This window comes from Ambystoma mexicanum, chromosome 4q (assembly GCF_040938575.1).
Source record: "Ambystoma mexicanum isolate Mex_15411 chromosome 4q, UKY_AmexF1_1, whole genome shotgun sequence".
Taxonomy (NCBI): Eukaryota; Metazoa; Chordata; class Amphibia; order Caudata; family Ambystomatidae; genus Ambystoma; species Ambystoma mexicanum.
The window spans coordinates 1,253,255,755-1,253,278,416 of record NC_090928.1 but is presented as its reverse complement, the minus strand read 5'-3'; the positions used below and the strand labels follow the sequence as shown (position 1 = coordinate 1,253,278,416).

General features: G+C 47.9%; 1 protein-coding gene across 2 annotated transcripts in view; it reads left to right on the top strand.

Moving 5' to 3' along the window:
* LOC138468329 (zinc finger protein ZFP2-like) overlaps positions 1–22,662 on the top strand; it is a 52,687-nt gene that overhangs the window by 5,934 nt on the left and 24,091 nt on the right. For both annotated transcript variants that reach the window (XM_069608838.1, XM_069608837.1), the window contains exons 2-3: positions 6,142–6,268; positions 11,859–12,608. In XM_069608838.1, coding sequence (XP_069464939.1) covers positions 6,142–6,268; positions 11,859–12,608 — 877 coding nt within the window. The remainder of the gene's footprint in view (positions 1–6,141; positions 6,269–11,858; positions 12,609–22,662) is intronic.

Here is a 22,662-nt window from a genome sequence, read left to right as displayed (position 1 = left end):
CAAGTCGGAGTGCTTGGAATCTCCCAATATAAACCCATTCAGCATGTGCATGTCTCTTGGAGTCCTCAAATCTGTCCACTTATTTTCTCATTTCTGTATAAACCCCAATTCATATCATCAGATCCCTCTGCCAACACATCGTCTGGTAAAATGTTCAAGTCCCTGCACAGGACTACAGAGAGATTGTCAAATTGGGCATAAGCTTCATCAATTATTTCTGAAATTGAATCAATGAATCCATCCATGTAACGGCAACCGGGTACCAAGAAAAAATCACAAAAAGTGTTGGCTTTTCTGTGCTGGAAACCAGCTGCACACCCTGCAACACAAGGAACTGTGCAAAAGGCTTTGGTGCTCCTTCAGCCTCCACTGACAACCCAGGGCCATTTTCCACTAAAATGAAAAGGCCTGAGGCCGCCCTCCCTCTTAGAACGCTGATCAGCTGGGTTTAACAAAACTGTAGCCATCAGCCAGCAGAGGAGATCGTAGCCATATCTGTAGTTATCACTGCATAGTTGTTTATCATTGAACAGGTGTTTAAACTCCTGTGTATCCCAGATTCCAAAAATCCATTCTTTACATAATTAGATTCGTATGGGCAATAGGGTCTGTTAGTTCAACTAGCAATGGGAGTAGTAAGTGGGCTGCTACCAACAGGAATGATTTTGTCGAGATTGAGGTCAGCTGAACAAAGACCATGTCCAGATCCCTTTCCCTCGGGAACTCAATTTTGTAGTTCTGTTAGTCTGTCAAATTCCTTGTGACCATTGGAATGACAGGCAAGCACAGACCTGATTGCTATTCTCTTCTTTCTGTCAAATGTTGATCTTGTCTAGTGACCAGTGGATATCTCCTCCATTTTTTAAAACATTTATTTTCAGCCACATTTAATAGAACTAGTTATCACCTTTAAGCCTGAAGAATGGCTGTGCATTATCTGCATAATTTTGGAAGGAAACGCCATGATGTACCAGCTGATCATGACGTGGTTTAATATGTTATAGGGTGGGGGGGTGCTGTTGCGCAGTGACAGAAATGGCCGTGACCTGAAAAAGCTCTGGCGCGGGCTTGTACGTCCTGACTTCTGGGGACAACGTCACCATCAAAATGCTAAAACGTAGTGCTGAGACCCCTGGGGAGCCCTAAGCGGAGTGCTGACTACCGGCGCTACCGCTGACCGCATTGCAAGAGCCGCAGGGCGGAGAGGGCCGGTCCCCTGGGGGCATCCGGACTAGCTACCCGCTCAGCAGTCTTCTGATCACTGCCTGAGGGAGGCCTGCACACCTCTTCAAGCCCCTTGGGCGTACCGTTTGCAGGTCCCACGGCCCCGCCACTACCCCTTGTGTGGTGGAGGGTTGCTGACGGGCAGTAACATTGGGCTCATGGAGCTCTTGACCTGATGTACACTGCAGGCCTGTGCTGTGCACCTCGGGGTACAGTGGCGCTGAGAGAGACTGAAGGGCGGAGTGGAGTGGCGGTGAATGCTGTCTTTTTGAGGGCCACCCGGTCCAGTAACCTGTGTAGGCATCCGATGATTATAGCTCGGCCCCCTGTGCCCCGGTGGGGGTTGCAGGCAGACTACCACAACGGGCTAGCTGTGCCCACATCCTGTAATCCCCGCCACCCCCCTGTGGGACCAAGCCCTATGTTAGGATGGGCTAACAAAACATCCAACAGGTGCAGCAGACACACATGGTTCAAGGCCTGCCGGTACCCCATTGGATGGACACAAATCAAGTCACTAATCGGAACATATACATCCCAGATGCTACAATACAGCGGAGCGCAGGCACTGCTCATGATCTAATTGGGCCCGTTGCCATCTTTGAGCCACCTTCTACGCGGATCGCCTCTCAGATATGGTGAACCCAAAAAGACTGGTAAAAATGGATCACTTTGCGAGGGCTGACCCACCTCCTCCTCTGCTCCTCCTGACCTCTTCCAACTCGACGTTGTTGCCCTGAACCAGACACTGGTAGCAATGAAGAATAGCACGGATGCACTGGGCACGAAAATTGACACGCTCACCTGCAATGTAATTTCTGCGGTACAGATAGATTAACTGTGCACCGGTATGACAGCTGAGACCAGAATTGGGGACGAGGAGGAAAAAATATCCGTCTTGCAGAGAGAAGTTATCCACTTACAATAGACGGTGAAGAAAATTGCGGCCAAAAACTGTTCTGGAAGGTTCTTCTCGGTGGAACAATATACACATCCTAGGGTTTCCAGAGTCCACCCCCATAGATCAAATAGAGCAATTTGTGGAGAAGCTGCTAATGGAAGTTCTGGGGGACCCTGCTCCCAGTCTCGAACATGTTTTTAGTAGGGCGTGCACACCACTCCTTGGCAACCAGGCCCCCCACCCCTGGGGCTCCTAGCACCCCCATCGCACACGCATTTTCAACTACCGCAATAGAGTCCCACCTCAGGGCGGTCAGAGAGTAGGGCGAGCTTCGCTGGAGCTCAGCTACGATCCGCCTGTTTCCTGACTCCTGCCCACAGTGGCAGGAACAAAGAATTTAAAATGGCAAATAATCCCCTTAGACGCAAGGGCATCCACTAGGTGATGCTATTCCCGGCCAAACTTTGCGTGGTGCACAGCGGAAAAACAAACTTTTTCACCTCCTCTGAGGCAGATCGTGACCGAACAACCTACCCACCCATGGCTCACTGGGTCACCCTCCCTGATGTTGTGTGACCCTACATTCTGTCCTTTACTTTTTTTTCTCCAATCATTCTAACACCCTCTTTGAGGGCAGCAACTTGACATTCTACTTTAACTTGGTGAACCCGCCGCCACTGGAGGCTGTTGGCTGCACGTAGTTCTGCGATTCCGCAGACACTGCGCAAGTTATGTGTTTCAGTTGTTAAAGCTGTGTTGGTAATGGGGTTCAAGCCGGTATGTTGTAGTTTCTGGTGTCGGTGGGTAGGGGAGTTGGGAAACTTAATGGGGGTGGGAGGGAAGTGGGACAGGTGAGTATGCCAGAATGTTTGTGGCGCTTGTGGGGATGGGGAGTGCCAAGGACTGTTGGTTCATGTTATCCTGCAAGAGGCTTGAACACCTAGAGATGGCAGGCAGTGAGGATATGTTTCTGGGGGACCCGATTCTGGCTACAAAACACAGAGGGAGGTAGACCCAGTCACGCCCTAGCCCTGGTGATTCGAAAGGACATGGCCCAGGAGGGAATATTGGAGGTCTCCGATGCTAACGGCACATAGTTCTTTCCGGGACTACTATAACGCCCTATACTCTTCACAATCGAAGGTTTCTCCAGAAGAAATTGGGGCATATCTGGACCGAGTCGCCCCTGGTTGGCTAGGTCGCGTACACGCAGACCTGATGAATACACCTCCAACGGTCGAAGAGATCCGTGAGCTACTAATACCGCCTACATTTATTTTCTACAAGGACACCCCCACCCTGTTTCATTGAACTCCCTTTTAACTGCTACCCTGAAAGGCAACCTTTCAGGCATTGTGTCCCCAAAGGATTTTGTTTGAAAAGGAATCAATTTTCAGAGTGGTAGGGATTAAATACTGACTATTTATAGAATGGCCACCATGTCATTAATTGATGCTTCTTTCACAATGTCTATTAATTTGATACTGACTCGTACATCTTACTACCAGTGCTCTTTGGGAACCAACAATAGGAACCCAAGTGTCAAAGAAAAGCCTTGTATACAAAATGGAGGTGGAGCCATTTATGAACCCAACGAAGAAGGATCAGTTGCGGTATTATCTAACACGATTTGGCCTAAAATCAAAACGCCATTCCCCGCTGCAGGCAATGGCAAGAAATACGTTAGCGATGTGAAGGTGGCAGATGGAAGGACTGGAAGCAGATCCAGTGGATACAATGCATGGGTGCAAATCTTCAGAATGGATTCACACTGCCTGGCAGATAGTTCAGAGTACTGGTAGCAGAGTCGGCATCACATTACCATACTCCCATTCAATGGCAAAATTACCTGAGGGGGTGACCTAGGAAAGGTCTTATTTTAATATCCAGTCTTTCCAGTACGTTTCCCCCCCCCCAAAAGTATGACTCTCTAACAATCCCACAACCTGTCTAACAGCGTGCCCCTTTCGCTAGCACAGCCCCAACATGAATCATTGTCCAACAACCACAATCTATGCAACCATACAGACTGTTGGATGAGATGTAAAATGTTGACTTAACACCCACCTTCAACATATACAGTCCTATTCTTTGATAGAAATATAATGCTCCAACTCACTAGCCCAAGCCAGTCTCCATTTATCCCGGGATTCAACATTTAAGGGTAGGTTACAAAATGTGCATTAGTTTAGTTTATTCATTTGTATTGCGCACCAGACCCGAGGGTATGAGGGCGCAGGAGCAGCAAGGTGATTCACAGCTTGGTTACACGTTATAATGCATTATATTAACTACAATAGGATCATAGATGGTTACAGCACTAACGTTAAAGACAAAGGTTTGCAGATTTACAAGTATACATATTTGCATAGTGGGTAGCAGTGGTGGGTTGGATGGAATTAGCGGTTGTTGTTCTTTATCCAATGTATGTAGTTGCGTCTGAAGTGTGTAGGTTTGGGGTGTCCTTAGAGAGGGTGGTAGGGAGTTCCAATGTTGGGCTGCTTTCACCTGGAAGCTGTTGCCGCCCATTTTGCTGCGATTGAACCTGGGAACTGTGAGTAGATTGGCATTGGAGGTTCTAGTAGGTCTGTTGGACGAGTGTTTACTTATTCTTTCGACTAAGTAGCGGGGGGGCAGCGTTGTTGAGGCATTTGTGTGTTAGTGAGGCTACTTTGAGCAGGATTTTATCTGTAGTGTTGAGCCAGTTATGGGCTCTCCTAATGTTAGAGATGTGATCTCTCCTGGGGATGTTAAGCGCTGCTCTGAGGGCGTTGTTTTGTAGCGTCTGTATTTTGTTAGTAACCTGTTCGCTAGCTCCTACGTAGAGGGCATTACAATAGTCCAGTTTTGATAATACAAGGGCTCTGGCTAATGTAATGCAGCTCTGGGTGTAAAGAAAGGGTTAGGCTGCTCTTATAAGCTTACATGTGTAGGCCGTGGAGGATGCCATGGAGCTGACCTGTTTGTGGAAGGAGAGGGGCGGAGTCAATATATATTCCTAAGGTTTTCACTTCTTTAGCAACTTTGATCGGGATCCCGTCTATAATGAAACTGGTGTAGTTGTGGTCCAATTTGGTAAGATTGCATTTTTGTTACCTTTTTACAATCATTTTCAATGGCTGCCATGGAAAGGGAAAAGGGACTTCGTTTTCTCTTCCTTGCAGCCATTTTTTTTCTTTCTGTTCTGGAGCTATCGAATAAGAGATGTGTGATGGTCCGCCGATATGAATATTGGATCAACAAAACCTTTGTGAGGATGGCAAAGCAAGTATTAACAGTATGGAAGACTAGAAAAAAGCAGCGGGTGAGGACTGGTTGGCCGAATTACAGGTTTTGTCCAGTGATGAGAAGTTGCTTCTGAAAAAAAAATCAGGAGGACTTTTATGGAGAAATGTGGGCACCCTCTAACGACTTAAATGGTTACTGGTGAGACTGAGTTGCGAGTAGGGGCTTGGTTGGGTTGTTTGTGTTTTTTGTTTACATATGCTGGATTATAATTTCAAGGAATGTTTGTTAGTGTTTGTCACTGTTATAATTTTGAATTCTATTTATAGTTTAAGAGAAACTATTGTCATGAATGCTGGCAACATGACTTTTGAATTGGTTACTGTGTTTATTCCTATTGATACGTTATGTTTTATGTTAAGACATGTAGAACTGAAAGGGGACGGGGAGTTGCCAGTCTAGTAGCTTTCATTGTGACATTTATACCCCATGTGACATTTCAAGATGTGGGTGGGGAGAAGTAGATACCCAGATCAATGTCTGCATGGGAGGGGGGGGTCCCAAGAAGAGAATCATTCTGTGCCTTGTCCCCTCCACACCACTGAGCTGATGGAAGTGTTCTTCCAGGACTGCAAAGGGGGTACTTTCTATAGATGAGTCCCTTACCAGATGAGATGCGTCCTAACCAGACTTCTGATGGCAGCACTGCAGATCCAGACTGGCTTAGCTTGCTGCGGGTTCCATATGAGGTTGTGACAAAGGAACTAAACTTCACGTGCCTTTTGTTTCAGGTGCCGTTTACCTTTGATGATGTTGCCATCTACTTCACTGCAGAGGAATGGGTGCTTTTGCAGGACAAGCAGAAGGAACTCTATCAGAGCACGATGATGGAACATTATGACACCCTAATGTCATTGGGTAAGGGCTCACCTGCCACTCTTTACTTGTGTGAATTGGGTGGGACAGTTTTTAACGTGAATATATTGATGTATTCCGTGTTCACCCCACCCCCAATTTAAGCCAGGTAGACTGTGTTTCTGAACTTAGTGCGGCCATGCCTAGAGTACTCTTCTGGATGCCATGTATCCAACGAAATACAGATATGTTGGAGACCGTTCCATTGGCGAAGCTGCATGGTCGGTGTAGGTAAGGTTTTTAATCTGGATAGTGTACAAGAGGAGTCTAAGGGTACTCAACACACGTAGTAGAGAGACTGGGTGGGATGGGGACACTGCAGGGCTTGTGTAGCTCTGGAACTAGTGATCATGACCTTAATTTCCAGGGACTGTTTAAGTGACACAAGGAAGATCTTCATTGCAGAAATGGAGGTTCCACCCACCCCCCGATATGAGTAGTGTAGAAAAACCTGTAAAAGGCAAAGTAATTCCCACAATGTAAAGGAAGATGGAGCAGAAGTGGAGTGTGCAGTATTACTGCAGCAGATAAGCAATGTGAAATGGTGGCAGAATAGGGGCACTGGAGTTCTACTTAAAACTAGATGCAAAGGGTGTGTGAATAAGGCTTTCTTTGTCGTGAAGCGGCTCCTCTGAATCTGAACATGCAAGTTAGTTTAGGAAGGATTGATTCCTTGCACAAACTTACTGAGCGTGCCTCAGTGGGGGTTCGAATAATTTTCTGAAGTCTGTGCAGGGGAGGATTTGGGCTGGAGCAAGACAGAACTGTCCTCCGTCAAAACACTTTTTGCTGGGGCGCTCTTCCGACCCAAACGCTCCAAGGCCAGTTTCCAAAATAAGTCGCCCATAAGCAGCCCAAGCTATTTCTCTGGTGCGTGTCATTAGTCTGGAGGAGCAGTTCAGGAGGCGTGCGCTAAGCTGGGGCCACTCTGTGTTTAATATGCAAAGCCTCTAAAGCATTTGGTGAAGAAAGATGTTCTCCGATCAAGTGGTACAGCCCAAGCCTCGCATCCATTAGCAAGCACAGTGCAAATGAGTACATATGACTTGTTGTGACAAATTAGGTGAACAGAGGGCCCATGTTGCATTACTTGTTGGGGAATAGCTTTATGCTTGAATCACTATCGCAGACCAATTTCACATCTAGAATTCTGTGGTCTTAATTTGCAATGGTGTTTTGCCATTATAAAATGCTTCTGTGAATTAGGCCCTTAATCTTTCTTTATCTAATTTGAGATGTCAGGATAGGGGACGAAACTTAAATGTAATGCACATTTGGAATTCTCGTATGCAGATTATACTAATAAATAATTACTTCACCAGGTCGGACAATGGGGTTGTTATATCTGTGGGCATGTAAGCTCAAGTTTTGGTTTTATATTTGCCAATCTTGCTGTACATGTCCCACCATGAAGCATTTAATGGGCTTGCACATGACTGGTATTAGGGGACCTCTAATGTATTGGAAGTCTCAGAGTTTAAACTGCCCTGTCAGTGCCTGATATCGTCTTCACCATTTTAGATGGTGGTTTTCCCCTGCTGAGTTTAATAGCAAACTATATAGTAGCGAGCAATTACTCAGGAGTCCAACATTTTGACAACTCATTGACCAAGATGAGGAGCTCAGACGAAGCAAGCAAAAAAAATTCAACGTCGCCTGAAAATCTCTGGTATTCTGATGTTTAGTCACGAAGAACACAGACTAATGGATGTCCTTGCATCAGCAAACCTAGGGTTTGCACCCATTGTTTTTCCTTAGGTACACAACTACGATTGTCGAACTAGTGCACTCTTTAGATCAATAAGCCTGAAGACCCAAGCAGTGGGCCGGTCATAGAAATTAGTATGGAAACTCTCACAGTGAGCCAAAACTGCCAGTCTGAGATCACCAAACTGTTTCCATATCGAGGAACATGAATAGCTTCAAGAAGTTCAAACCCTACCTATCTTGGCACTACGTCTTTTTTAAAACCTGCTTGAGATGCTGCAAAGCAGAGAATACCACATCCGCACCCAAGGCCTCGAGGCACATAGATTTTGTGGGTTCAATCGTTAAAAGGCACGGAGGCGCTCCAGAAATTTCCACTTTCAACGCAAATAAAATCTACATTTAGGTCTTAAAGCTTCAACACACAGCCAACAGAAAAGATGCCTTTTGGAGGAAGCATTTAGGTGTACTGCTCAGGGAAATACACCTGTATTCTTTTCGGGTTTTTTCATTTTCAAAACCTCAACTTTGTTATCAAACTATATTGCCATTTCTCTTGCCACCCTCCCCTTATATTCAGTACCATCAGTTCTCGGCTTTTTTTTACCACCGCCGATGAACGCCTATATCATTTCCCTGCATTCCGACGGCAGGCTATCATCCATATTTGTTAAAGGAAAGGTAGCCAGATCCCCTCTGTTTGCTTGCGCCTCATCCAGGAGATGTGTAAAATACTCCAGATCATATTGACTTTGCCTTCTGTAACAATTCCCTGTCTGTGGGCACACTACCCCCCGCCCCCGTTTCCAGTCTGGTGCCACGCAACTCCTTGCCGACACCAGTAGGGTGCGAACCATGTGCACCCCCACCCCCGGCTCCTCCTTCTCACATACCCCAAACATCAGCAACATTTTCTCCCTGGCCCTATGTATCCCATGTAATTCTTTCAGCCATCCCAGGGCCTCTTCCCAATACTTCTGAATGAGAGGGCATTACCACCACGTGTGATGATAGTCCCTGTTACAGTGCCAGCATCGTGAATCAACCTCTGGGTACATTTTTGCCAGTGCAGTTACTGGGTAGTGCCATCTATGTAGAAGTTTGAATCCCTGCATCCTGTATTGCAGGGATAGTGTGGACTTTTTAACCCCTCTACACATTTTTCCCCAAAGCTGGTCTGTCGGGTCAATTCCCAAATCTTTGGCCCATTTTGTGCGTGTTGTTAGTGTCTCAGTGAACTCCCCCTACCTGAGTTCCATGTAGAGCCTAGATATTCTCCCTTTCGTGTTAGTTTCCTGCATTAGTGTTATCTCAAAGAGAGTAAGTTCTCCCCTCAGTTCGACTTCAACAGGTCTCCCTTCAGCTGCAGGTATCTGCGGCTTGAGAGTCCCTTCATCCCCAGACATTCCTCCAAACGGGTCACTGACAAGAACTCGCCCCTCTCCCACAGCTGTCCTGCCCTTGAGAGCCCCGCCTCGTACCACGATTGACATCGTAGAGGGCTATGATGTAATTCCGTATGGCTGGTGCCCAGATACAGCTGAGGGGAGAGGGCCATGTTGACAACCATCTGGTAGCACTCCCCTTGCGCCATATTGACCAGAATACCTCCAGGACGGGGTGTACCAGCACACGCATGGGGATCTTTCTGTGGCGCCCACATCCATCCATTATCGCATTGTCCATATGGACCCATTGCTTTCTCGTCCCTGGGTCCAGGTGATGTAACATGATCCACAACGGAGCCGCCCTATAGTATGTTTCCAGGTCCGGGAATCTAAACGCCTCCCTCCTTCTTGGGAAGCACCAGTGTTATGTACGCTACCCGGGGTTTTGCTCCTCCCTATAGAAACCCTATAGGGGCTTTCTTTGCAGTAGTGAAAACATGTGCTGGGACTTTTTATTTATTTATTTATTTATTTTTTTATATTGGGAGCATTTGGGAGAGAAACAACAATTTGGGGTGGACTGTCGTCTTAATACAATTTAGCCGCCCAATCCGTCCCCCATCGTTGTAGGTCCTCCCTCATCTTTCCCTATAACAGAGTTCTGCTCGAATAGTTTCCTAGGCTCCCTCGTGATTTCGATCCCTAGGTAGCAGAAGCCCTACTGCCTTGCCTTGAATGCCCATCTCTCAACACACACTGTCTTCCTCACTCCAGTTTCCCGCTAGGAATGCTACCGATTGGTCGAGATTGACCCTGAACCCCGATAGTTCCCTGTATTCCTCCAAGCTCTGTAGTAGGGCCTCTACTGAGGGACGTGGATTTGTGAGGTAGAACAGTGCGTTGTCCGCGAATAGGCTCACTTTATATTCCTGTACCCCTGTTGCATCCCTACAACCCCACAGACCAATTACCCATGGTTCCGTGACTAATGCATACAGTAGGGGGGTCACAGGGGGCACCCCTGTCTAGTCCCTCTGTGCCAATTGATTGCCCTGGACGCGTCGTAGTACACCACCACTCTTGCCCTTGGGGTATGGTACTGAGCCCTTATCCATCCCCATCTCCTCAAGGACTCCTTCCAAGAAGGACCAGTTGACCGGGTCGACCCAGTCATTAACAGGCCAGTTGTTAGCTTGCTCCCCATTCCCATTGCGCCCTATGGGGGCTCAAATGGGGATGGTCCGAGTTCCCTGAATGGGGAAATACCGGGCCCTCCAGGGTCGGAATGGCCCAGTATTTCCCCATTCAGGGAACCCGGACCCCAGTTTGGAGGCAGCCATGCCCTTGTTAAGGGCATGGCTGTCTCCAAACTCGTGATGAGGCCCTATGTATAATTATTGTTCCCCTACACTGAGGTTTGTGAATCTGCATAGGCTGTCATTTAGTGGTTGTTCCAGAGCATATACATTAGTTTCCTTTCACAAGTTGCTTGCCATCCATCTTGCAGTAACTTGCATAAAAGGAAACCATGCATTCGGTACATACATGGTGGGGGTAGGTAACACGCCCATCGAGTACATTTCACCGTAAAAAGACTAGGAGGGATTCAGTCTTTGCCACTATATTAAGCTCCACATGTGCAGCCATAGCTAGCGGACTGATTTAAATGGGCTGTCGTTTACAGAATACCTTTTAATAACTTGTATACTTCTAGTTTACACTGCCAACCGTCACTTGGTTGATCTGAGCTAAAGTATCCCCACCTGTAACCAAATATGAAAGGAACTCCACCTTTGGCCTCGTTCAGAGTGACTTGCAACATCCTTTTATTGTATGGTACAGGATATTGTATTCCTTCTAGTGCGTGGGCATACACTGGCACCCCCTGTTTAATACCTGGCCTCTTGCTTAATGCAGTGTAAGCTCTTCCGGTTGGATACATATCAATGTAGAATCGGTCCATCTGCAGCTTCTAATGTGTTGTAGAAAAATAGATTAAGCAGTTTAATAAAAATGCATCTAAAAAAAACCGTTTCGTTTTTGTGCTTTAAAATAAGCAATTCATGGACATTGTTGCTGTCATGAACTCCAGCAGTGCTAAAAAATAAACCTATTCCTGTAAAACACTACTTTCCAGTTACTGCCATATGCCTACTAAGCTTGCCAGAAAGAGGAGCCTATTGTAGTACACATTAAAAACTGAACACTAGTGAAAAGTTGGCTTACTATTTTTAATGCTATGTACCTTCATTAATAGACACCCCTATTGTTTTGGTAAATGACCAAGAAACGGGGGCACGGGAATGCAGTATGGTGCCCATGATAACACACTGTTGCCCAGCAGGAAAGCCAGGAATCGTAGCCATAGTGAATGCAGCACTGTATAAAACCGAATGCTGCTTCACTGTGTGCACCACTGCAATGAAAGTGGGTGAGTAGCATGTTTCGGCCAATCTCTGTGGAAGCATGTTAATGTGGTGTTCTTTGTTTCCGATTAGGGTTTTTAACATGTAAACCTGGCATTATAACCAGCATTGAAAAAGGAGAAGAGAAATTCTGCCTGAACTCTGATGATGGCGAGAAGGTGAAAGAAAGGGAGGTATTCTCTGTTGGGGCTCCCCACCCCACTAATCGTGAAATAAAGACCGAGGTTGAAAAGCCACCTCCCCGGGCTTTCCTGGCAGCAAATAGGAAACAGATGCTTGAAGCGATCAGGAAACACCTGTTATTCACTAAACAAAAGAGGCTTGCAGCTTCTGGGGCCCTGCCTGTTGCACCCCTTCAGCAGAATTCACAAGAGAAGGTGGCGGAAGTGGAGAAGCTGGCCATTCAAAGGGAGCGATGCCCCTCGGGGCACCATCTGGCTGTGAAAGACAATAATAGGGTGATTGCCGACAAGGAGCCTCATCCAGGCACCCGCAGCAAAGCGGTTCCACATGAGCCAACAATCTTCATCCGTGATTCCAGTCTGAGAAAGAATAATGAAGAAGGAAGATCTTTGTCACCTGTAAGAGAACAGCAAACCTCTAAAAAGGCTGTTCTACAAGAACACCAGTCTCCCTCCAGAATAGCAAAGACAAGGCTACAGACTGGTTTCCAGAACGGCAAGTTGACGGAAGGAGGGAACACGCCAGTCAACGGAGATCTTTCCCTAAATGGGAAAGAGCAGCGTTTTGAGCGGGTGACCAGGTCTTCCAGGCAACGCCAGATCATCAGGAACCTCGAGAATATTGAGCACCCCCCTGCAGGTAAATTAACATTTCAAATGTATTGGATTTAGGCTATTTTCGTTTTGTTATGCATCAAAACCTAGTCCAGCGATAGATGATCCAGTCCCAGCCATTCAACATATCTGACTCTAGACTATTTTCACTTCTATAGAAGAATCCTTTGGGAATCGCTGCCAAATTGATCGATACTTTGGGTTGGGCAGCAGATGCTTCTTTAGAGATTTGCTCTTTAATGGTCTGGTTGGCTTTGTGCCCTCCCTGCTTTCTTCCAACTAATCTCGCTTCTGCTTAATCTTATGAAAAACAGTTGCCTGCCGTTTCTACTTCTTGATTTTCATTGGATTATTTTGTTAATTAATTTCTGACACTGTGTCAAGATGTGTTTTACCTACTGTCGACTGCTCTAAATCATCTTCGTCCTGGGCTAGTTTACCAACTCTGTAACGTGGGCTGCCCCAAATGGTCTTTTCCTGGTTTATAACCGGGCTGCATACTGGCCCATTTTACTAGCTAAAATCTGGTGGTTCTCCCACAAAAGAACAAATGGAGAAAATGTGTTGCCTGCCCCTGGAGGCCATGTGCAATGGTATGAACGTCTTCAGACCAGTGGGATCTGCTGAGGCCACCATAGAAAGGGGGTATTATTGTATTTGCTAATCTGAAGAGACCCAGCATGGTAAAACAATATCATTTTGGTGGCCAGAATCTGTAGTTGCACAACCAACGTAATATGAAAATATATTTTTACAATGGAGTACTTTATTTCCACTATATTCCTCCTCCATCTCCCAGGCGTTCAGTACAATGCGCCCATCTTAACACCCTTTCTTGTCGCCTGATTAGACAGCTGCTGCTATATTGATTGAAAGTGCAAGTTTGCTTCCATTTGTAACGAAGGCCACTTTGGTGTTGTCACCTAAATGCCTGAAAGGAGTTATTTGGAAAAGTGAATTGTATAGAATAATTTATTCGGGGGGAATCTTGTTTGCTTCAACAGTGGTGCCTGAGGTGAGCAGTGCGTAACCCTGTCAGCCAATTGAAGTACAGTGAGTGATGTGACGCGGGACAGGTGCAAGTGGAGCTTGCTCCGCGCTGCTGCAGCCAAACGCATTTCAGTGGATGAATGCAGAAGAGCAGGGTGACACTCCCATGTTTTTCCATGCCTGCTGTGGCTAGAGCTAAGCCCGTACTCTGAATGTACTTCCTAACTGTTTGACTGACATTAAAAGATCACTCCGTTTTCTGGCATGTCAAGCCCCATTAGGTTAGTAGATGGATTCACACCCATATGGCCTCTGCGCCTCCTGCCCTTGCTGCCCACTTCCCTACTACTTCTACCAGGCCATGCAGCCCCAGGCCTCTTGCCCAGCATTTCAGGTCTGTATAGTGAAGGCATCCACTCGTACACGTGTCCCAATAATTATGCAAAAATAATATAACACACCCCGTCAGATAATGAGACCAAGAGATGGGTTGCAAGGATAACAAAGTTTATATCCTATAAGCCATGCCATCAAAGAACGCTGCTGCCCGAGAGCGCTCTTCCAAAAATTACTTGGGCAGCACATTAAAAAGGGACTAAGCGTCATCAGTGATGTAATGCATAGGGTACAAATCCGAGAGAGTTGGTTGGCTGGAGACCTATACGAAGTCCTGCTCCATAGGGGATGCCAGGGCATCATTGGCTGCGGCTTCCCGATCTTGGTGCACGTGTGTCAGCGGGGCTCATCTCTGCGGTGAAGGTCCAGGCGAACAGACGACACATCACTATCTAAGATGAGCAGGAACGGATAATGCAAGACTAATGGCAGACACCTGATCATTGCATGAACCGGGGTACTTGGAGAAAAAGGGAATAATATATTGGCATGCAGACCTACATTCAGGGCTTCGTTGATACTGCAGACCCCATTTCCAGATGCCTCTCTCTGGGATTTTATCTACCGTCTACTTTCCCTGGTGCCCCATGATATGAACAGACATGGGTTGCTTTTGGGAGAATATACTGCTGCACAGGATTAGATCTGGGGTGGGTGTTCAAGGCGGGTCAGATGGGTATCAGTGCGAGAGGGATTGGGGGGTCGGAGCTGGTGGTCCCTGGCCTGGCGGGGTGGGGTTTTGAGAGGGCATGATTGAGTGAAGATGGAGGGGCACTCGTGCTGGGGCCTGTCTCTGTCTCACGCTCTTGGGAGAGCACATTCTTCAGAAAAGATATAAACATTTGCAACATTACAAGGCTGGACTTCCGTGAGAACTAGGCTTGTGCAGAGCTGTTCTGGGGGGATAGGGGTGGCAGCGGCTTGGTCCCTCTGAGAGAGACTGGGGATGGGAGAGCTGTGATTTTTACCAATGGATGGTTTTTGGGCCTAGTAAAAGATTGCATTCGGCCTGATCCAAAATGGTGTCTTATTGCAGGGGCATAGGCTATGTTATACATGTCATTCTTTGTTATATCGTGCGGGTATGAACCGTGGGGGTGTACCCCTCCCATCACCCCGGCTTACACATGGGTTATTTATCTTGGCTGTGGAGAGGGGGGTGGGAAAGGACCATCTCCTTCCAACAATAGCACTCTCCAGCCGATAAGGCCACTCCGCTGGATCTGGTTGTGATGCGGAGTGTTGATGGCAGTCCATCACCAGTGCACCCTGCTGAGTGCACATACAGCAGAATCAAAAACATAGCCTCGTCTGTGTACTTTACTACTTAAACTGTACGTTTCAGTTTCATCCAATGTCAACATCTTTTGTGTGCCCCATTTCTTTCATGGGATGGTCAGTCCTTGTGTTTTCATTGCATTAGTCCTCAATTTGTCTGTGCATTCTGGGGGTCTCTTAGATCAACAATGGGAAAAGCACAGCTACAAGTTGTAGGAAACCAGGGAAAATCTTGAATCAATCCGAATCTCCTGAAAGACATGGATCATACATGATTGTTCATCTCTAGAAACCTAAACATGGGTCCCCTCTTTCAATTTCTCCATGATTGTAATATGTATTATTAGCAGTTGTACCTGTTCTTCGCACAGTAATTCCTACAAAAAGGGAAAAAGGAAAATGGACAGAGGTAGATTTATATTTCATACTGTTTACATTTTTCTACACCATGGAACCTATCTGCATGCCAAATTTCTGGTTTGTCGCAGGTTGGGAAGTGGAGAGGAAACCTAGGAAAGAATGCAAATATAACAATGAAAGACTGAGTCGAACCTACAAGGCCCTGAGAGCATTCAGAACGTGCATGTGAGGAATTCGACCATCCGCATGGGGAGTGTGAGCTCGCCTGAGCTTTTTTGAAAATTTGTAAGCAATGGAATGATGGGAGGTCAACTTCAGAAAATATGGGGTTCATCCGCACACATTTTACTATGCTCGCCACACAACAAACACTAGTGTACTCTGGGGGGGAGGGGACACAGCCTACAGACCAGTCCTCCCTGTCACATTTAGCTGGAATGTGACAGCCGGGAGTACATGAAAGCATCTCGGGGAGGGGGGAAGGCAACAACTTCCTCCTGTCATGGCCAGCCTAATTCAATATCAACGGCTCTATGGATCAGCCCTGCCCATTGTAGTTCTGTGTGGTGGCAGTGCCTACTGATGAGTTCATTGAAGCAAGCCTGCAAAGAGGCCTGGTTACAGAACTAACAAAGGGCAGGAAACCCCAACACCTCTTTTATAGGCTATTTGTCAGCTTTAAGCTAGCACCCACCCACCCCTCTGTAAGGGCAGTGAATGTCATGTCTGGGACAACTGTTTTTTATAGTAGGCAACCCCTGTAAGGGGACCCCCCTCTCAGAGGGAAGAAGTATGTGATTTGATGGAGACAGTCTGTTCTCGCCACAAACTTGAAGGAAGACCTGTGCTTTAATCAGGAGCCATAGAGCTCAGTTAATCCGAGCAACCCTTTGATCTGAGCAACCCTTTGATCCAGAACAGACAGGAAGGTGGGTGGGACTCGGTAGTACATGTTGTCAACCCTTACCTTTCCTGTTGCAAAGCACTCTGGTTATGACCTGACGCCTAACAGAATATTGGGGTCCATTTGGCTTTAAGAGGGTTGAGTCCCTCTTTTGGCAGACGGTCCGACAACTTCGAAAGGAGTAAGGACTCTTTGGACTCTGGCTGAAGGTACAGTCTACCTTGCAGCTTCCGCCAGTGAAGGAATGCCAGGATTGTCGAGAGGTAAGCAAGATCCCTACCCTAAACATCTCCCTCTCCACTGAACTGAAAGTGCACCATAATGAATTTGACCCTTGTAACTTCTGTCTGCTACTGGAAGTCTGTGTGTATCCAAGGAAACGGGGATCGGTCCTAAATGTTTTCTATAAATTAATACCCACAGAAAGAGGTGGTCATGATGTAGAGTTGTAGTTAACTTGGTGGCTGGACAAAATAAATGACAAACTAAATTATCACTGTTAAAGACTTGGCAATGCAGGTGGTGCTAGAGAGCTCCGACCAAGATGGCTGCAGTTCTGAGCTTCGTTCGGCTGAGGGACCATCGCCATTAATATCCTGTCCCTGGCGATGAACTGACTGGGGCATCAAACTCTGAGGACTTGGGGGGGGGGGGGGGGGTAGCACAGCCTGTGACCTTTCCTGGAACGGAGGTGGCTCTGTGGGGCTGGTTGGTGACGGGTGCCTGCTCGTCGCGCAGGCTGCGAATACTGGGGCCAGAGTTTGGGATGAATCCTGTGCTGAGTCTGCCTAGGTGGTGACTGGTGCTGCAGTGAAGCACTATTTCGGGGGGCTGGGTGGGGAATCGAGCACCGACTGTCCCTATGGGCAGCTGCCGTCCATGTAGGTGAGCAGCGAACTTTGGTGTGGCAGGCGGTCGCCCTCGGTGGAGCCGAGGCCAGACTTGGGAGGAGCCGGCAGCGGAGGACTGCATCACGGCATCTGGAGTGGAGGTCCAGGCTACTGTGGGCTGGGACGGTTGCCATACGCAGTATTTGACCCGCTGGCACGTTACATATGATTATAACAGAGTAAATAATAGAGAATGCTTTAATAACGAACATTTTATAATGAAAAATATCTTTTTACTTTTTTATTTTGGGGGTGTGTTCCCCCCCCTATTCCCTAGGCTTTTACCCCCACCCCAATATCCATTTAAAACAAAAAATCTATATATTTGTTCTCCAGCAATGGGGTCTGGCATGGATTCACATGCTCATGAATATTCCCTGTCGTCCCTGTGTCAGCCGTCTTAGGATTTTTGCCGCACGCTTCAGTTTCGGGAGTCCTAGTTTGCTCTTGGAGATATTTGTAAATCTTATTGTGTTTTCGATGGGAAATGTCTTATTTTTTGTTTTTTGTTTCAGAGGCCCATGTGTTCCTTTCTTCATCTGCCAACAGCGCAGACCCGTTGTCTATAAAGTTCTGTGCTCCTCAAGGGCGAAGATCCATCAAAGATTCTACAAGGCCGTCTTGGGCCTACTTCGCGCCCTTCCGACCTGGACCGAGGAGAAGGAGGGAAGGTCCCTCTTCAGGCCCTGCACCAAATACGGGCTACAGAATGTGTTGATGGAGGACAAGCACCTGCAATGTCTCTACTGCCTGCACCTGGACCACAAGGAACTGGAGTGCGAGATATGCCTCGGTTTCTCCAAGATAAAGATGATGGACAGGCATAGTAGACTGCCGGCATGTCTTGAACCGAACAAGCCCTCTGACTTGTGGTCCAAGCAGGGTCATTCCTCGTCCAGGACCGGCCAGTCTGAGAAGCGGTAGTTCCTTTGAGGGCACCTCATCCATGGGGTCCCAAGATGAGGCCAAAGCCGCTGAGTTCACCAGGTTCGCTGTGGAAGCGGGTCCCAAGTGGATAGGGCGCAATAAGCTTCACCTTCCGCCACCATTGCCAGTATACCTTCAAACGCCTCTTTAAAGAGGAAGTCATCTACCCAAGCTAAACTACAGGAGTAATCTTGAGAAGCCGCAGGCAGAGGAGAAGAAAGCCATACAGCCCAAGCAGGCTCAACCGGCACAGGCATAGACATTGTCAGTGACTCAGTTGACTACTACTCGACTACTACCACAGCAGCGACAGGTGCTGATCCTACGAGATAGCTCTCACGGCTCAAGAGTGCCCCTGGCCCCAAGGCGCGACACTGACGCAGTGACTTTGGCAAAGTCTGCAGGAACGCTAGAAGGGGTGAAATTGCCCTAGGCCCCGAGGGACATTTCTTTGGATATTCTGTCGACTCTGCACACCTTGGTGTCAGAGATCCAGATGAGAATGCCTCCGGCACCTTTGGTCCCCAATCAGCCTCCAGCGAAGAAGAGGAAGTGTCATCTGATGCCCCCATTTCAACCTCCTTCACCATGTCGGCCCCTTCTCACACAGCAGACCCAGACACGGCCACAACGACTCGCAGTGGTTGGTGAATCGCCACACTTGGATGCTCCACATAGCGTGTCCCCACCGGATGAGGCAGGATCGTTCCACTCCATGATTGCCAGGGCCTGTGAGCTATTCCAGCTGGTGCTTGAGGAAGCCAAGAAGGAGGGCTTCTTGTATCAAAGGCGCAAGGGCAAAAGGAAGACTCTCATGGTGGTGAGGTCCTGGCCCTCATGAAGCGGGATAGTCTGGAGAAGAAATATAGGGTGCCGGACTCCGCACCCAAGTGCCTGAGGTTGCAACCATCGCCAGATTTGGTGGCCACGAGGTAACTGTCGGCTAACCCGTCCTCATCTTTGATCCCTCCGGACAGCGAGGGTAGAAGGATGGACGCCATGGGAAAGGTGAGGGGTCCATATCTCCAGGAAATTGTGGTACAAGCTAGGATCGATAATAGCAGTGGGAGTCAGTGGGCTTCCACTTTCTGTCTTTGCTCAAACCGTTAAAACACAAATTAGACAGTAGCTTGCTTATTCTAAAATTATTTATACCTGAGTCTAAATCCCTACAAATACATTACTTGCCCTATGCGTGAATGTCTCATACCCCCAAGTGTATCAAACCCATGCCTAGCTGGCGATGGTGTGCTGCCTACAAGGGGTATGTGAATTCTTGCCCTTCGCTTGCCCTAATTTATGTTGTAACAAGCTAGGATCGGTCATGGAGTTCCGCCCAACGATAAGATGGAAGCCTTCGCTCTCTTCCAGGAATGGGAAGTGGAGTCGGATCACGCCATCGGTAGCATTGGACGTCGCCAACACAGGATTCCTGCAAATGGGGAACGTTGCCTGCCTTCGTCAACCGGATTGGATGAAAGCCACTTTCCCTCGGGCGATCCAAGCGAAGGTGCTGGACATGCCCCTTGGGGGAAACCTGTTTGGGAAGGCAGTTGACTAGTTCCTCCAGGCCATCAAGACTGATACAGAGACGGCCGGTTCCCTGGGCACTCTCCAGCAGCACCGCTCGGCCTCTTTTTGCTCCTTCAGGGGAAAGTTGGGCAGGTCTCTAAAAGGGTTCTCCACGTCATACAGACGGCCTTCCAGATCCCAATTCAAGAAGCTTGCACAGGCTGTTCTCAGGCCTATGGTAGCAGAGGTCAGCGTCTCCGTCGCCCACTGGGCAGGACGCCAGCACCAAGCAAGCCTAAACCGACCAGAAAGCCGGGGCCCCCACTCGTGCACCCTGGTGGGAGGCCAGCTGACTAGGTTCGTCAGCAAGTGGAGAAAGATCACCACTGACAGATAGTTGCTGGATGCTCTCGCCCAAGGACACACCCTGGGGTTCCAACGCAGGTGTCCGTGGATCCCTCCTGGCTACCAGTCAAGAGCAGCACATCCCTCTGCTTTTTGAAGAGGTACGAGCCATGCTTCAAAAAGGGGCGCTGGCTCTGGGACTCCAGAGTCTATTCCAGATACTTTCTAGTCGGAAAGAAGACTGGGCTAGAGGCCCATCCTGGACCTAAGACGCCTGAAAAAATACCTAAAAGTCCTAAAGGTTCAGGATGGTCACGTTGAAACACCTGCTCGGCCAACTGGAAATTGACGTTGTTGGACAGCTCCATTTACAAGGAACATTGGAAATGTCTATGTGGCCAGTACTACCAGTTCAAGGACCTACCTTTCGGCCCCAAGAGTGTTCACTAAATGCCTGCCACCAGTGGCGGCATATCTTATGTCGACAGGGCATACATGTATACTTGTACCTGGACGACTGGCTGATATGCGCCCACTCGCGGGAGCTGGCCGACCACACGAAGACGGCTGTCCGACTTATGATGGATCTGGGATTCTCCAGCAACTATCCGAAGTCTGCAGAACATGCTGTTCCTAGACGCCAGACTCAATACAGTGTCTTGCCTGGTTTCGCCCTCAGAGTAGAGGCTAGCAGCCATTCAAGGAAAGGTGCAACGGCTACCGTCGATGACGCCCACGATGCGGGCCATCCAGTCGTTACTGGGCATGTCCTGCATCTACCTTGTCTGTCTCTGCGAGCCCCCCTACAGGAATTCCTGGATGTCTGCTGTATACAGGTGTCTGGAAGCTTCTCGGACAAGATCCCTCTCAATGAAATTCTGACGGGCGATATATTGGTGGGGCGTCCGCTCCAACATCGCCCAAGAAATGGGATTTCAAAACCCTCCAGACCAAGTAGACGGTCACTACGGACGCCTCCTTGGAAGGTTGGGGAGAGCACACCCAACGTCTACATGCCAGAGCAGAGGCCTGTAGCTGCTGGAAGAGAAGGATTTGCATATCAACATCCTGGAACTACGGGCAGTGTTCTGGGCCCTCAAGTCGTTCCTACCGTCTCTGAAATGCAAGGTGGTGAGGGTCTTCACGGACAATTTCCCCCCCCCCCCCAACCCCAAATCATGTCCTCAGGAAGCAGGGGGGCCCTCTATCCCCCGGTGGACTTGTGGCACTGGGCTGTCTGACAGGAAATTTTCCTCGCCCCCTCCACCCAGTGGTTTAAGGGTGTAAGTATATAGCAAATATGGATATCGTGGCACCCAAGCTACTTGAGGTGTTCCTTGAAGCCAAGGAGTTGGGAGGACTCCATGAGTCCATGCTGGAAGCGCCGGTACTAACTCTGCCCAAGGAGGGATGGAATCCTGCTGAGTGTTGCACCTTCCCTGTGTCTTTGCAGAAAAGTGGTTCTCTGTTAAATAATGCTTTATGGGCAGATTGATTCTGAAGGCACAGCGAGTAGACCTCAACCTGCAGATGCAAAGTAGTAACCATGAAAAGAAAACAGGGGGTGTTATCAAACCTAGCGCTTGGTAGACCTGTTCACCAAGAGCTGTGAAATAATCTCAAGGATTGGAGATATAGAACATAGAAACAGTTGCATTTTTTACATGGTTCCTGAAGGGCAGTCATTCATAATCGACGATTCATGAAGGAACCTGATGTGATCTTGTAAGTTGCCAACCAAATGGGAGTTTGGCTTATGGTCTCTGCAAGGTTCAAATGCATTTTCTTGGTCGTCGAACTCTATGAAAGATGTGGTTTAAACTTTCACTCTGCGTCCGCCACCTATGTCCTAGTTAAAAGTAGTCTTCAACCCTTCCCCCACTGAGTTGCACATGGTCTTAATGCTTGGAAAATGTTATCTGTTAATGATTTGGCTTGAGCATTTCCCCGGCTTGACCATCGACCACCCTGCTTGGGCTAAAGGGAAATGGTGGAGGCAGTACTGTCTCTAGTAGGTGTCACGGGATGGCACCCTGTTAAGAGAGGCACAGGACACCCAAGAAGGGTTTTGGGTGGTTGTGCCGAAGTAAGGTGGACAGATAAGTACACACACAGCTGAAAGTAATGAGAACGAAGAGTAGGCAAGTGTAGCAAGGAATAAGGTACAACAGAATGGATTCCCTCTAGGGTTGTATGCAAATATAGGAAAAGAGTATTCCACAGACCTTAGGAAAAACTCTAGCCTTCTGCACAGTTTGCTATAACAGAGGCCCACGCTGTTTGCTCCTGGCTTGGAAACAACAGCTATAGGTGTCTGTAACGTAGAAACGAGACAAGGGAATGGGCAGAGGTTGCCTGATGGAAACCAACAGACAAGCTCTGTACAAAAGGGTCTACAAACAGTACAAGAGAAGATACTAACAGCCAAATCCAGGAAAAGGAAGTTGATGGCAAACTAGCAAAAGGAAATGAAGGGA